The following is a 14,055-nucleotide window of genomic DNA, read 5'->3' as shown; positions in this document are numbered from 1 at the left end:
TAAAGCAAGGGGGAGAAACTCACCCAAAGCAGCCCATTACAATTACCTACAAACCAAATATTGTAATGAATTATAAGGAACTGCTATAATTCAGTCTGGTTCTTGCTTACTGCTTTGCCAGCTACTGTGGCAATATTGGGGGTAACAGCTCTAGAGCAAATTACTGAGGAAGAGGAGCTGGGTCTAACGTATACAGAAGATGGGCCACATAAAACACACAGATGGTGCCATAACTGTAAGAGGCCCCAGTCTTCAGAGTGCCTAGATTTGGGGATTAGAAAAGGGAGCTGAAATGTACTCTTGCCAAATGTTGCTTTGATATGTATTTTTTAGGAAATGTAGCCTGCTACCTACTATACAAAAAGAAAAAACACATTATATTATTTTCCTTGTTACTTTCTTTCAACCATGCAGGAAAATTAAATATTCTGAACTTGCACTAATTATGTATTGAGATATGTAGAAATAAGATGATAGAACTTTTGTATTGTTGATAGTGATGTCACTAAGTTAGAAGGCACAGAGAAGGTGCATAGCAAGATGAAAGCCCAGGGAGATAAATAAGGAATGCACTCTAATCCCTGAAAGATGAAGTATCAATAGTATTGCTGTGAAGACAATTATGTCTTTAAAACATTTGTGAGATGACTAAAGCTATGCTTTAAAGAGCATAAAGATATGCTTGGATGCACTCAGTATTCATATCCTGAGGAGTTAAACATGTTCTCTTCAACTAGCTCCAGTAAGCAGGTCTTTAAATGCTAAATAATTCCTATCAAACAGAAAGTGAGTGTGCTGTGTGCCAGGAAAGCCAGTGCTCTGTGACTAAGACCCATGGCTAAGTTGCATCTTATTGCAAATGCTACAAGGGTTTCAGGTAAGCAGAAATTTTCATAGAATCATGGAATGCCAGGTTGTAAGGATCATCTGGTCCAACCTTTCTAGGTACTACTATAGTTAATATGAGATGGCTCAGTGACCTGTCAAGCTGAGACTTAAAATTGTCCAATGTGGGAGAATCTTTTGTTTATATTTTTGAATTTGTTCCTAAATAGCATGTACAAAAGAGCAGTGCAATCAACACAACAACTTGCCAGTTTATGGATCCTGGACCAGGGGCTTTCACAGATTGTATTCTTGCCACTCTAGCTGCAATATGCAGCTGTAAGTTTGGTATCACGAAAGGAGTAGGATATGCTTTTAGCACTTGTGAAATTTCTGATTATTTTAGTTCTTCTTCATCCTTTAGTCTCCTGAGAATGTTTGGAAACAGCTGGGTCTCCAGTTTTGAAGGAGAAGTGCCCATGGTCAAGTTTGAAAGAACATCATGTGGGAGCAGCCATGGACAAGTGTTGCCTGTGCAATTTGTACTAGGAGGTTCAGAGAGTTTGGCTGTGTGCACCTGGAGGCATATTTTTGGCTGTCATGTGACTGCTGGCAAATTTTGTTCTTCTGTCTTGCCCAGCTATAGAAGAGGCAGCTGTGGGGCTGTGTATGGGCACCATGACCTCTTGCAGAGAAGAACTGTGGGCTTGTCCTGCAAGCTCCTGAAGACTGGGCTTTCTCACTTTTCCCAAATGGCACTTGGCAGCTGGAGAGATGCAACTTGAACCACCACAGCTATTTTCCTAATGAATACAAGGGGAGAGCCCACAGTTCTCACACAGCCCAGAGTCAGAGCATTAGTCAGCTAAAAATTATACTGAGCCACTGAGTGTGCATGGTACGTGCTGGGAAGGGCAGCTTTTGGCTGCACCTGGTCAGCCTGCAGGTTGGCTGTATGGCCAGAGAGTGAGAGAACGGTGCCAAGGAGCAGCTCTGCAGAGGGAAGCAATATAGGCAACCCACACTTCACCTTCCAGCATTACTTGAACAGACCAGCTAGGCAGAGAAGGACAATAACAGTTTTTACACATTTACATGGACATCATTAGGTTTAGTGGCTTATGGACATTCAGATGGGAGAAATAGCATTTATCTACAAAAAACCCCAACAAGAGTAAAAAAATGGAAAATTACAAATACGGAGCCTTATTTTCTGCATATTTGTGGAATGGCAGCAAAGTTCTTGCTGAATCCCAGGGTACACAGAGTTGGTACATGGCTGTTGAAAGATTTAACCATTAAGAGGATTTAATTAAAACTTTTTTTACTTGTATAAGTAGGAGATTTCTCTTTGAACTCTAAGCTGTTTATCAAAACAAGGCACTTATATACAGTTTTGATGTTGATTTACTGCTCTTCAAAGATGCTGGCTGACATAATATTACAATAGTTGACAGAGATCCTAACATGGCCTTGAAGTGTCTATGGAGTAGATAAAGCACTGCTGGTTTGGTGTACATTTTCTGTGCTGTCATTCAAACGGACCTCACCCTTCTGATGGCAGAGATGAGAGCTGTTTTGCTGTCTGCTCTGCTCTTGGTCTTTCTTTTGACCCTGGGAGATGGTTTGTGATATGAACACTGCTCTGTTTAGAATTGCTCCGAGATAAAGCTCACTTCACATAACCCCTTGGGTAGCCCAAATGGAAAGTTTACTGAATCCTGCAGTAAATATTGATGTCGACTGAGTTTAAATCAGAGAGCCAGAAGTGAACTGTAATCATTCTGTCTCAGTCTGCTTGTGTCACTTTCACAAAGCTATTGATCTGCTTCCAGATGTGCTCATGCACGCAGGGCACATTGAGAAAGCTGTATGCAGATGAACATAAGCTGGCTCTGCTCAGGACAGACATTCTTGTTACATGCTATTTCATCCTGTCTTGTAGCAAAAATTATTAGCTTGCTGGCAGGGATGTAAAGCTTCTAGATTGCAGCTGATTCTCCTTTGTTCGGTGGACAGGCGTAAGAGCCTGCTTCAGTACAGGCTAAGTTTGAGTCTACTTCCAGATGTGAGAAAATAATCCAAAATTTTGGGATCACTGAATTTTGAAGCTTTATTCAATCCCTACCAAACTTGATCTAGTCACTTTGCTTGGAACACAGGCTTGACAATATACATCCAGTTTATTTTGAAACATCTTGGGAAAAGAGTTTCCTACGTCCTACCATGGTACCACAGTTTAAATATTTATTTATTTATTTATTTATTTATTTTCTGTCAGGAAAATTAATTTACTAATATTTAACCTATTATCTTCATCATTGCATCACCCAATCTCTCCAAACATGTCCTATAGTTACACTATCCTTTTAACATTTGTAAAATGCATCTGTTCCTCTTTCAGGCTGGTTTGTAATAGGGTAAAAACCCTCTTTCTTGACCTGTTACTCCTAATGCATGCATTCCATTTCAATGTCTACTTTAGGGATTGTTTTCTTACATATACCTTGCATATTCATAAAACAATCTCTGTTTTGTAGTTAGAGCAATAGTTTTTTTGGAAACCTCCCAACTCTGTCCTCAAATACAACCCCATACACTGAAACAATAGAAATGTTAACCTTTAATGCTGGTCCCTGGCCAAAGACATTAAACATTACCCCATTCTTTTCTGGAAGTCCCATCACTTAATCTCAGGAAATAAAAAATAACCCTGATAAATTTCCTACAGTATTGACATCGAATCCCAAAGAAATTCTGATGCACATGAAAAGGCACTGGACAATATGTAATTGATCAGAGAGCTATTTTCTGAGCTGGAAGGGAAAATGCCCAAATTAAATTAAAAGCAGGGAAACAAGAATGAAAAACAATCTGTTCTGATCAGTTTTTGGTGCCCTGTAAGTCCTGCCCTGAGCCTTGGTCTATCTGCCTCCTAGGTAAATACGTGTGCAAGTCAGCAGACGCCTGCCATAAACCATGTAAGAACACAGTAACTGATTAATCCTGAACTGGAAATGCTAGAAGCCAATGAAAACACTAGCTGGAATTTAAGTAACAGAAATATGATTTAGCAAGTCAGTTTAACTTTCGCCCTGGACACTGCCAAAACTTGTTCATACTTTTTGTGCTGTAGACTGATGGCTAGATGGTCTCTCTCAGTTTGGAACACAAATGGAATTTATTTTCTCCTAGGTTAGTCGAAGTTAAGAACCAGATATCACTATTAGTTACACTTACTTGTGATGTGTTTTGTTTTTGGTTTTGGTTGTTGTTTTGTTTTTAACTTTTGCGATAACAGAGACATTAAAAAGCAAATAAACATACACACTGCTGTTTCCTTGACATGTAGCTTGAGTGCTTCCCAAGTCAAGAGGCCAATTCTGCCTTCAGTAGTAACCAAGCAAAATCTGCAGCTTACGGTTTCGAACACTAGTCTGATTTCCAGAAATGCTCATGTTGGCTGACAATGACCCTTTTCAAATTTTGCCAGCTGGTAAGTCAGGGCTTATGCACAGTGTAAACACTTTAACATACTACTAATGGAAACTTTTTCCATACTGCCATCTTCACCATATTAAGACTATGATGTCCCATATAACAGTATTTTTTAAAGAAGGAAAACTCAGTGTTTCTTTTGCATCTCTGGAAAAAAACATTTCTATACATTTTTGCCAAGCCAAACTTGCAAGTCAAGATATTTTAACATGGAGAACGGCTCTGACCAAGTTGTTGTCCCTGAAGCAGTCCTTTAAGGGGGGTGGGGAGAAAGCAGTATTAACTGTTGCAAGAAGAATACATTAATGACACTCTACCTCCCCTTAAACCCTCTAGATGAATGTTAATTTGGCATCTGGCAAATATTGAAGAAAACTAATATTAGCCCATACGGGGTTAGAAAATTTTAGTCTCTTAAAAATCACGGTCCAAGAAAGGAAAGAACATGCACACAAAAAAAGTAAGAATGTTGCCAATATTCATTTCTGCAGCTTCTCTTTTGCATATGAAATGTTATTATCTACTTACTGGATTAGACTACCTGGCCTGTGAATCTGTTCCCAGCAGTGCTGTAAGGACAGATCAGCTGTGTGCATCTCGGGTTGGCAGCGATGGCAGGGATACAACACGGCGGGGTGTGGTGGTATTCCCCTCAAGTCAGAGCAGACTCGCTTGGCAACCAAACCACAGTCTTCAATTTCTGAGCTGCTTAGACTGTGAAAACAACTAACCAACCAACCTAGCTACTGCTAGGGCTAGTTTCCAATGAGAGACTATTAGAGAGCTGAGTTTTGTTTTTCTTTTACTTTATGTGTTTCACAAGCATAGGCATGCAGGGTGTGAGTGGTCTTGACATTATTTAGCCCTTACAGGGCTGAAGGAACTTGATGGTTCCTTTTTAGTGAGGTTCTCTGAGCCTGAACACGTTTTTATTTTGCATTTCAATATAAGGTTCTTCAAACTTTTGAAAATGAAATCTCCTTTGAAAATGAGCTGCTAAACTAGAGGAAAAGTCCAAATATACATCTGGAAATATAGTTATTGTAATTGCCAATATCTGACAGTGGTTTATCCCACTGACTGGATGGATCAATCTATTTTTTGTGTCACCAGCCTACCTTCCTGCTCCCTAGTGATCAGTATCCAGGGTAAAGGATTTAGAAGTGAAGAAGGTCAGCAGCTGGAGCATTTTCTGCAGGCCATGTAATGGGTGGGAATATTTGTCAGTAAAAGTTGGTGGTCCACTTAATTTCTGAATGATCAAAGTTCTTAAATCTGAGCTTTCTTTTGGTAGTGCCAAGCTATGTTTATTTGCAGTTTTGCTCTGTTTATTCTGGTTGAAAGGAGAAGTTCAGCCTGCTTTGGATCAGCTGATCTGCTGCTGACCTGTTTCATCTCTGAATGACGGGTGTTTAAATAAGGAATGATTTGTTCTCTTTGCAGATGGAAGATGGTAGGTAAAAAGAAAGCACTGACAACTATGAAGTTGTGATGACCATAAAAGATTATTTATGAAAAAAAAGCTAATCAGCTCACTTGTGCTAGTGTTTCTCAATAAAATGGCACAAATTACTCCCCATCCAGACTGGCTGCATTTCAGCAACACATGATATGATCCCTACATATAAAGTTTAATGATACTTCCATAAACAATGTCATGCCTTGTGAATGAGTGTTTCTGGTTCCTTTCCCTCAGATGCAAGTGTCACTACTCCCAAACCGTCCTTCTTCTACGCCCTCCCTTTCACATCATCACCACAGGAGCCTTGTTTAGAACCCTGCAAACTCTCTTACTGTCCAGATCCCTGCTTCTTAGCCCTTCCCTCCTCTTCATGATCTCTACCTCTCTCCACTCCAGTTCCTTGCCTACCAGTGACTCCCTCTCTATATTGTCCATCAGCCCCATGGCTGCCTCCACAGCAACCTTCTCCTGACTTGAGCGGTTGCCAGGATGAAGCCCAGGGTGGTGAGCCTGGCTGGTGCCTCCACTTTGCTGCTCAGCTCTAGTGATGGTTTGTCTTCTGTTTGGGTGTAAGTTGCACCACACTAGTTTAACAGCTATCTGACTAGGATGCTTTATAATTACATGGTATCATTGGTGCTGGTATTATCTGATGGATTGTCAAAGGCACTTTTCTTACTCAAATTCCTCTAGGGACTGGGGCTACTTGAAATACCACTATACAATGTTTTGAAAGCTAGTCTAACTGTTTTGTTTTTGTTAAAGTGTGAGCCCATTAGATCCAGCACTAATTGCTAGAAACATGCTGATGTCACTTGGCCTATGTTTAACTTGAGTTTTTAGATTCCAACAGCTGGGTAAGAACTGCATACTGAACTTAATTAGTTATGCATAGTTGTCTTTTGACCTGCACATGCATAACAAACAGACCCAGAAAACTCAACTTATTCACTTAGCAAAACTCCTCACCTACTACAGCTCCATTAATTTTATCACATCTGTGACAACATACAACTCACTCCACCGTGATTTGCTAAATCAACATTCAGAACAACACATGGGATCTAATTGGAGCAAGTTATACCAGGGCTCAGACTGACGTCATGGAAATCAAGATATTTATATGATCATAGACAGTTATCATAACCTTCCCTCTCATTAAGATTTATCTCAGATACCTAGAGTCAATGTTTGCTTCATTCAATGCACCATTTTTTGTTCTCAGAAGTGATAAAGAGTACCTGACATTTCTAAAACACAAACATACCTGTAAATGCCCTCTACGAGGATGAGAATTTTTCTCCATGCTCTGCGGCTTCGAGGCTGCCCATATATTATTGCCTCTCTCAGCAAATTCTCCAGGCTCTGCATATCTTTATTTAAACATAGGAAAAAGGAGGAAAGAAAAATATTACAAAGATTTTTCTAAAAAACTTTCTATTTTCTACTGGGCACTATTTTTTTCCTATATAGAAAAAGACAATATTAGAAGAAAAAAAAGTGTTCTGATGATAAACTTTCCTTTATTAGTAGACAAGACCTAACAATTGATTACATTTGCCTGAATGCAATCTAAGGACAAAGAGAGTTAGAAAAAACTTTAATTTATGCACTTTATCTGGGAAACTTCTTGAAATTTGGCATACATTTTTGTTTAAAGACAAAAGGGAACCACTCTTCTTAAGTACTGAGGCTAATTGCCACAGTTCTCTGTATGGGTTGCTGATACTCATAATGTCTCAAGGATTCCAAACAGTAAGCTTTTGGTTGCTTTCCAACATCACCATGGACTTGTGAATAACAAGCACTGCTTCAGCGAAGGTTTGGATCAGGCTGCCATGAAGCAAGTCAGGGTGGGAGCAAGAAAAATTTTGTCCTAATCAAGGAGGAAAGTGAGTGAAAGCTTGCTCATGAGAGAGGGAGAGAAAAGTGGATACAAGCACATGGATACACTAATTTGGTGCCAAAATGCTTGGAATTGGTGGGACTTCAATATAACAAGGTCTGGAACAATGGTAGAAACTTAGATGCTTTCTCAAGGGCTGAGTGTGGGTAATTTAATAAAATTCTTAAAGGAAAGAAAGCTACTGAAGTTCTGAAAAAACATGGAAGAAGCAAGAAAATCCACTACAGGAATAAAAGTCAGACCAAACGTGACTCTCTGCACAGGAACTGAAATCTAAGCAGCATTCTGTTGTCTATGTATGAATGAACAGACTCCAAAATTCTGGTGCTTTTCAGGAATCTGGATTGACATTTCAAAATGTTTTAAAAGGAAATCTTACAGAGGCTTACAATACTTCAAGGAACATTACAGATTAGCGTGAATTGTGGCTTGAGAAAATGGCATTTTTTCTCAATATTACTCCACTGTTTCAACAAGACACCTTAATGCAGTTATTACAACCTTCTAAAAGGTGCTAGGTTAATCTCTAAATTACAGGTGTCCCAAGATAAGAAAATACGCCTTAGATCCATTAATATTGACCTATAGTTTGGTTTCCATCTGACTGGAACGAGACCTTTTGCACAGTAACTGTCCATAATGAACAACCTATGACCTGATAGATGGCCAGGTTATGACCTGAACCCTTCCATCCTGATACTTCACCTCTTGCCAGTACCATTTACTGATGTTGGTGAAAGATGCATTTCTCAGAAACACCTGTGCCACTCTGTACCTACAGTGCCATTTCTTGGCCTAGCAAGACCTTGCCATAATTTACAAAGCACAAAACATTCCCAATATGTTGCCCCGTAGTTAAATTGACTGCACAGCTCATTGAACTCTTGAGATGGAAATGCAATGCAGACAGCACAGTTTCCACTAGATGGCAATCAAGGAAATAAAAGTTCCGTGGTGCTTTAAAAAGGGAATTTGTAACCAGCTGAGCATTTGCAGCATGTGTGCACATCATAGAAGAGAGCTGCCCACCTTCTCTTCTGTTTAGAGAGAGAATATTCAGAAATCCTTCGAAGATTGGATTGTTAAAGTACTCCTGTGGATGACTGAAAGCTCATTCAGTCACCCAAAGCAAAACCTGGATGCCTCCTTTTCTCCATTGCATTACTTCTCTACTGATGTAATTGTCCTTTAAGTCCTTTTGGGACCTTTGAAACCCTCCTCTGAATCACACAGGGTCTTTCAATTCAGTATTCTGTCTACATGTGAGTCCAGATTGGTTCTAGACTTCAGGAAAGTCAGTTTGCCCAGCCTTCTGAGCTAAAAGTATAGTTTCAAGATTCAATTGTTTTAACATAAAAGCACATTAAAAAAAAAAGAAAAAGAGGAGGAATAGAGGGAAGTGAAATGTATAAAACTCTGTTTAATAAAGCTGTTTAAAAAATACATGAGTGTTTAGAGCTCCTCTGTCCAAACCAGTGTGGAACTTGAGACTGCAAATAGGGAGTAACCTCTGTGAAGGATAAGCTTGCCTGACTTGACATATGACATAGTCCTGCTGGAGTATAGGCTAAGGACAAGACTGCAGGAACAGGTCTACCTCACTTTGTTTCTGATGTCTCACTTTGAAAAATACGTATGTGTGACCCTGTCTTAGACCTGTAACAGTCAATATGTAATTTGTTTAGTTGCAAATTAATTTTATGGACCTTTTTACTCTGTGCTTGTATTGCCTCATTTGGATAGGGAAAATTGGGAAGAAGGAAAAAATCTGTTACCTTTAATCTTCCCCCCCAAAGGCTATTTCTGTTATTCAAAGTGAAGATGCAGTGCTCTCTATGTGCTTGTGCTTAGACTTTCTAGATAGTGGTATAAACTGAACGCCTGGGAAAAAAACAGTGCAACCCCCGGTAGCTTTTGGATACCAAATTATTTGCCCACTAAATATAGTTAGACTGTGAAACACTGGGACATTGAGATGATGAGTTGAACAAGTCCATCTTGAATAACCAGTTATGGGGAAAATAACTGTTCTTCCTCATTTGATCATCACCAACTCAGGATTTTCAGTGGTAATGGCTAACAACTGTTCACTAGTCCAGGAGGTGGTGCCCAGAATTGCACTTGCTTTATTAGTCAGAGCATAACCAAATCTATCCTTGTCTCACTTCCCACCCTCTCCCTATGGCAGTGAGACATATTATCTACATAGGGAAGAAAAAGTTTCCTATGTCAGACAGTGGATCTCTTAGCTTTTTTAGAATTTAATTTAGACTTGCATAATCTTTATTTGGGATCCTTCAGAGTTACTTCAGCAGAAATACCAGGAACACAAACTGCCAGTGGGTCAAAGCAAGCCTGGACCATGTGTCATGCTGCCTCCAGTGCATGTGGGACTCCAGGCTCCTCCGGGTGCCCCTGATCTCTCCCAGGCACTGAGTCTCCACCCCTCATCCTTACATTGCAATGCTGAGGATGTCATCACCTTCTCTCTGTGTAGGCTGGAAAGCTCCTGCATGATGTCAGCTGAATCCTTTTCCATTAAAATAGATAGGCTACTAGTACTACCCTTACCACTTACTTCTTTCCTTTCCCTTGTGTTTGCTCCTCTTGTTTTCAGTTTCTTCCACTTTGCACCCACATGCTAGTTTATGCAGACTCGGTGACTACCTGTCCCTTCTCAGCCTCTCATGCTACCACCTGTCCCCTGCTGCAGTGCATCTGCTGCAGCATCCACCTCCTCCTCTCTTGCTCTTGCCCCATTGGTACCTTTCCTGGTCACAGTCCTTTTGTGACTCAAGTGGCTGGCTGTAATGCTCTCCCTCCTTGCAGATCCCAAAAGCAACAAAGGGAAACCGCCACAAGGGCTTTGTTTATTTAAACAATAACTGCAGGACTGTAGAGTGCGGTTTTCATTCCAGTGAAAAGTAGTCTTTGAAAAGTCCCCAACTGTTGGCACAGCTCTGAACAGCAAAAGCATCTTGAGAGTAATTCCCCTCAAATCACACCTATTAACATACTCATTTGGAATGGAGTGGTGGGAGGGGTGATTACTGCAGCCACAGTAACAGTCTGAGACTCCCCTTTCTGCCCCACCATAAATACGTATCTCTGTGAAGGTAGAGAGCACTCGCTCAGGAAAGCTTTCCCTTCACACTTGGCAAGTCAGATATGGCTTTCCCAAATCAGAAGAGGCAAATGCAGACACAGCATGCTAGGAGCAGGATATACCAGTCTCCTCTCTCTGACAGCGTCTGTATGTGTCACGGGGAAAGACACGCCAAACTGGATTAGGCTGCGGTGCACCTATCTGGTGCAATCATCTTGTCTCTGATAGTGGCCAGAGGCTTCAAGGAGGACAAACCCTTAGTGGGTGATATGCTTTTCATTCTGCTCTGTAATAGCTGCGACACTGCCCTCCCTTCTTAAATTCAAGGGCCACTTTCACTTTTGGAGAAAAAGAAATAAATTAAGAAATGATCTTGTACTAAGCCACTGCAAACTCTTTGGTTTTTACAATGGAAGATTTTTTTGCTGATTTTTAACTATTCAGTTACCTCTTTTGTTTCCTCCCTATTCTACTTGCTTAAAGGCATGCACTCTTGGTTTTCATTTCTTTTTTCTCTCTTTTTTTTTTTTTTTCCTGCTACTTAATATATTTGCACTGAAAGGTCCTGCCTGAAAGTTCTTTCAGTGTTAACAACTCCTCCAGCTGTTTCCTCTTTAAGGTGTCCTCATGGCACACACATCTGAACTCTCCAAAGCCTCAATTTGACTGAGTAGACTAAGAAATGCAAGAGTTCATTAACATAAATGCACAATTGTTGTCCAAGCAGGAAATTATATTTTGTATGGAAACCTGAACAGCTCACACCTGCATAACACATTTCTGACACATCTCTGTCATCAACCACCTGATTTATGAGAAGCCAAAAAAGCCCTTAGTACTTTCACAACACTCCGAGAAGGTGGGTAAGGAGGAGCTAGGAATCTACTACTGTGATCCCCATTTCAGATGTGGATTCTAGCACTAGATTAAGGCCAGATTTTTATCTAACCAAGATGCTTGTTTTTGCCTTGCAATTTCCTGCCCTCCTCATGGTATCACTTGTTCTGACTGCATGTTGAAGAGTCCCTGCAATGAAAAGAACTGGAATTTTTTTTTCCACGTTGCCTAATCTCTGTCATGACATTCCCACAGACCGGCTCATGCAACTGCAAACCTAAACATACAAATGTGACTGCAACTGAGTGGCTTAATGCTATACGGGAAAAAATGTAGTAGAACTAGAAAGAATAAACAAATCCTAAGCCTTGTACAGCACCTTCTTATACTGGTTGATATGAACAAAATTAACTTGGATATAGTTAGTAACAAACTCATTGGTCCACTGAGTTAACAGAGATGGGTTGTCATCTAAAACCTGTGTGAGACCCAAAACTGCAGCACCTGATACCAATATAAGACCCAGAATTGCTGTGACAGAAAACCCTTGATAAAATCACAAGGTGATTAATGGTTAGCTATTTGCTTTTGCTTTTTAAGTTTTATTGGAAGGTTCAAGGGATTTTGTCTAATATTTAACCAAGATAAAGGTCAGAGGTTCTGAAAAAGTGCCTCAAAATATATGAATAAAAGGTTGCCTTAGAATGAAAAAGAGCATGTGACAAGTGTCTCCCTGGACCAGGAAATAAAAACATGCAGAAGCGTAGCCCCCATACAGCTGAAAGGCCCCATAAGGGTAACTTGAGGAGGACAGAAGAGGCTCCCTGGAGCTCAGGCCTGGTAAGCGTAACATCAGACACCCTCTGGCACAAAACAACCTAGGCCAGGCCACTACTGCCACTGGGGCAGCGAGATGTTTCAGTGTCTTAACTTCCCCCCACTGCATACTAGTTGATGGGCTGTGTGCTGCTGGCTGCATTTCAGGTGTAGAAATGCAGCCCTTTTCTAGCTTCCTGAACAAATCCCTGCCTGGGAAATGGTAACTTGAACGCTGCCCACACCACAGCAAGGGGCACAAGAGGCAGATGCTTTATGGGCAGGTCAGAATGATTATAGCCCAGTAGAAACACAACTGCATCAATTTAGGACAGCTCAGGTCCTGAAATAAAAAAGAATAAAATTAAAAAATCCTCCTACACCCATTCATCATCCAGGGAGCTTTGCTGCTAGTATTCACAAAATTCACAAGCCCCTGGAACAGAAAACATCCCTTAAAGGCCAAATACCCTGTGACTTGCCAGAGTGACCTTGGCAGGAACAGGACTAGCAATAGTGCTACTGAGAGCCCACAGAAGGGGAATGTCCTGTTTCAGTGGTTTTCAGTTATAAGGCTGAAATGGAGTATTCTCCTACATTTCTCTCACACAGATGATCTGGAGGTGCGTGTCTGTGCTTTTCTCTCAGCCCAAGCCTGTAAATTCCTGTCTGTTTACAAGAAAGGGATTGTTCACTGGGAGGTAGGATGCAGGACACATTCCTATGTCCAAATAAAAATGGACTTATAGGTCCATGGCACATTTTTGTTGTATTATTCACCTTAGGGCTTGAAAACCTTCTCATACACCTGTGCAAAGTTTTTGTGAAAAAGCAAAAATGTCCAGGTGCATTTTGTTTTACCTCAGAGTAGCACAGAGGTCTAAAAATTTCATCTGCTTTAGAGAAGCTATTTAGATTATCCATGAAGGGTATAATGCCCAGGAGAGTTACCCACGTATTGAAATAATATTTCATTAAGCTTTGTAAGAATAAGAAATATATTACAAATAGTGAAGGTAATAGGTTGAGATTGCTTCTTGTCTTATTAATGAGATATTTACTTTTGTGTAATGATGAACAGATCCAGTACTACAGATTATATGCTTTGGAAGAAAATAACATGATTTCACAGAATTATCTACAGCATGGCTTTTGAAAGGTGAATGTGTTTCAGTAGCAAATTTCAAATGTCAGGTTTTACTCTCTTTTCTGTGACATAACTTACCATAGAACAAAGTTTCCTATATTCTATCTTTAAAAATACTTCTTCCATAACAGTGGGAAAAGGGAGGAGAGAGACATTTACGATGCCAAGCTTGTTAGAAAGGGAGGTCACTAGAGCACACATGTGCATGTTTTTTTGTATAATATTCAGGAAGTAGCTGGTCCAGAAAATATATAATTGCTTCACTAGGTTGTTACATAATTACTTCTCCTCATTTTGATAACCATTATAATAACTGCAACAAACATTTACACCTCACCCTTCTCCCTGTGTCTCTTCTACATATGTGCAACCAAGAGAGTCAGAGCCAAAGCAAATAGGTTCCAGGCAGTTTTATGAAAGGTATTACACAGCATTTCAAAAGAGGCTGATGTAAGGAA

General features: G+C 40.3%; 2 protein-coding genes across 2 annotated transcripts in view; both read right to left on the bottom strand.

The window, feature by feature from the left end:
* Positions 1-14,055, bottom strand: part of BTBD3 (BTB domain containing 3) — a 405,212-nt gene that overhangs the window by 91,509 nt on the left and 299,648 nt on the right. The gene's annotated exons all lie outside the window — the stretch shown is intronic.
* The window catches only part of SPTLC3 (serine palmitoyltransferase long chain base subunit 3), an 85,918-nt gene that overhangs the window by 19,955 nt on the left and 51,908 nt on the right, over positions 1-14,055 (bottom strand). Inside the window, exon 7 of the mRNA XM_051614849.1 lies at positions 7,053-7,158. Within this exon, the coding sequence (XP_051470809.1) occupies positions 7,053-7,158 (106 nt within the window). The remainder of the gene's footprint in view (positions 1-7,052; positions 7,159-14,055) is intronic.

The sequence above is a fragment of the Apus apus genome, chromosome 3 (assembly GCF_020740795.1).
Source record: "Apus apus isolate bApuApu2 chromosome 3, bApuApu2.pri.cur, whole genome shotgun sequence".
In the NCBI taxonomy this organism is placed as follows: domain Eukaryota; kingdom Metazoa; phylum Chordata; class Aves; order Apodiformes; family Apodidae; genus Apus; species Apus apus.
Note: the sequence above shows the minus strand (reverse complement) of the source record. Positions and strands in the feature narration are given on the sequence as shown.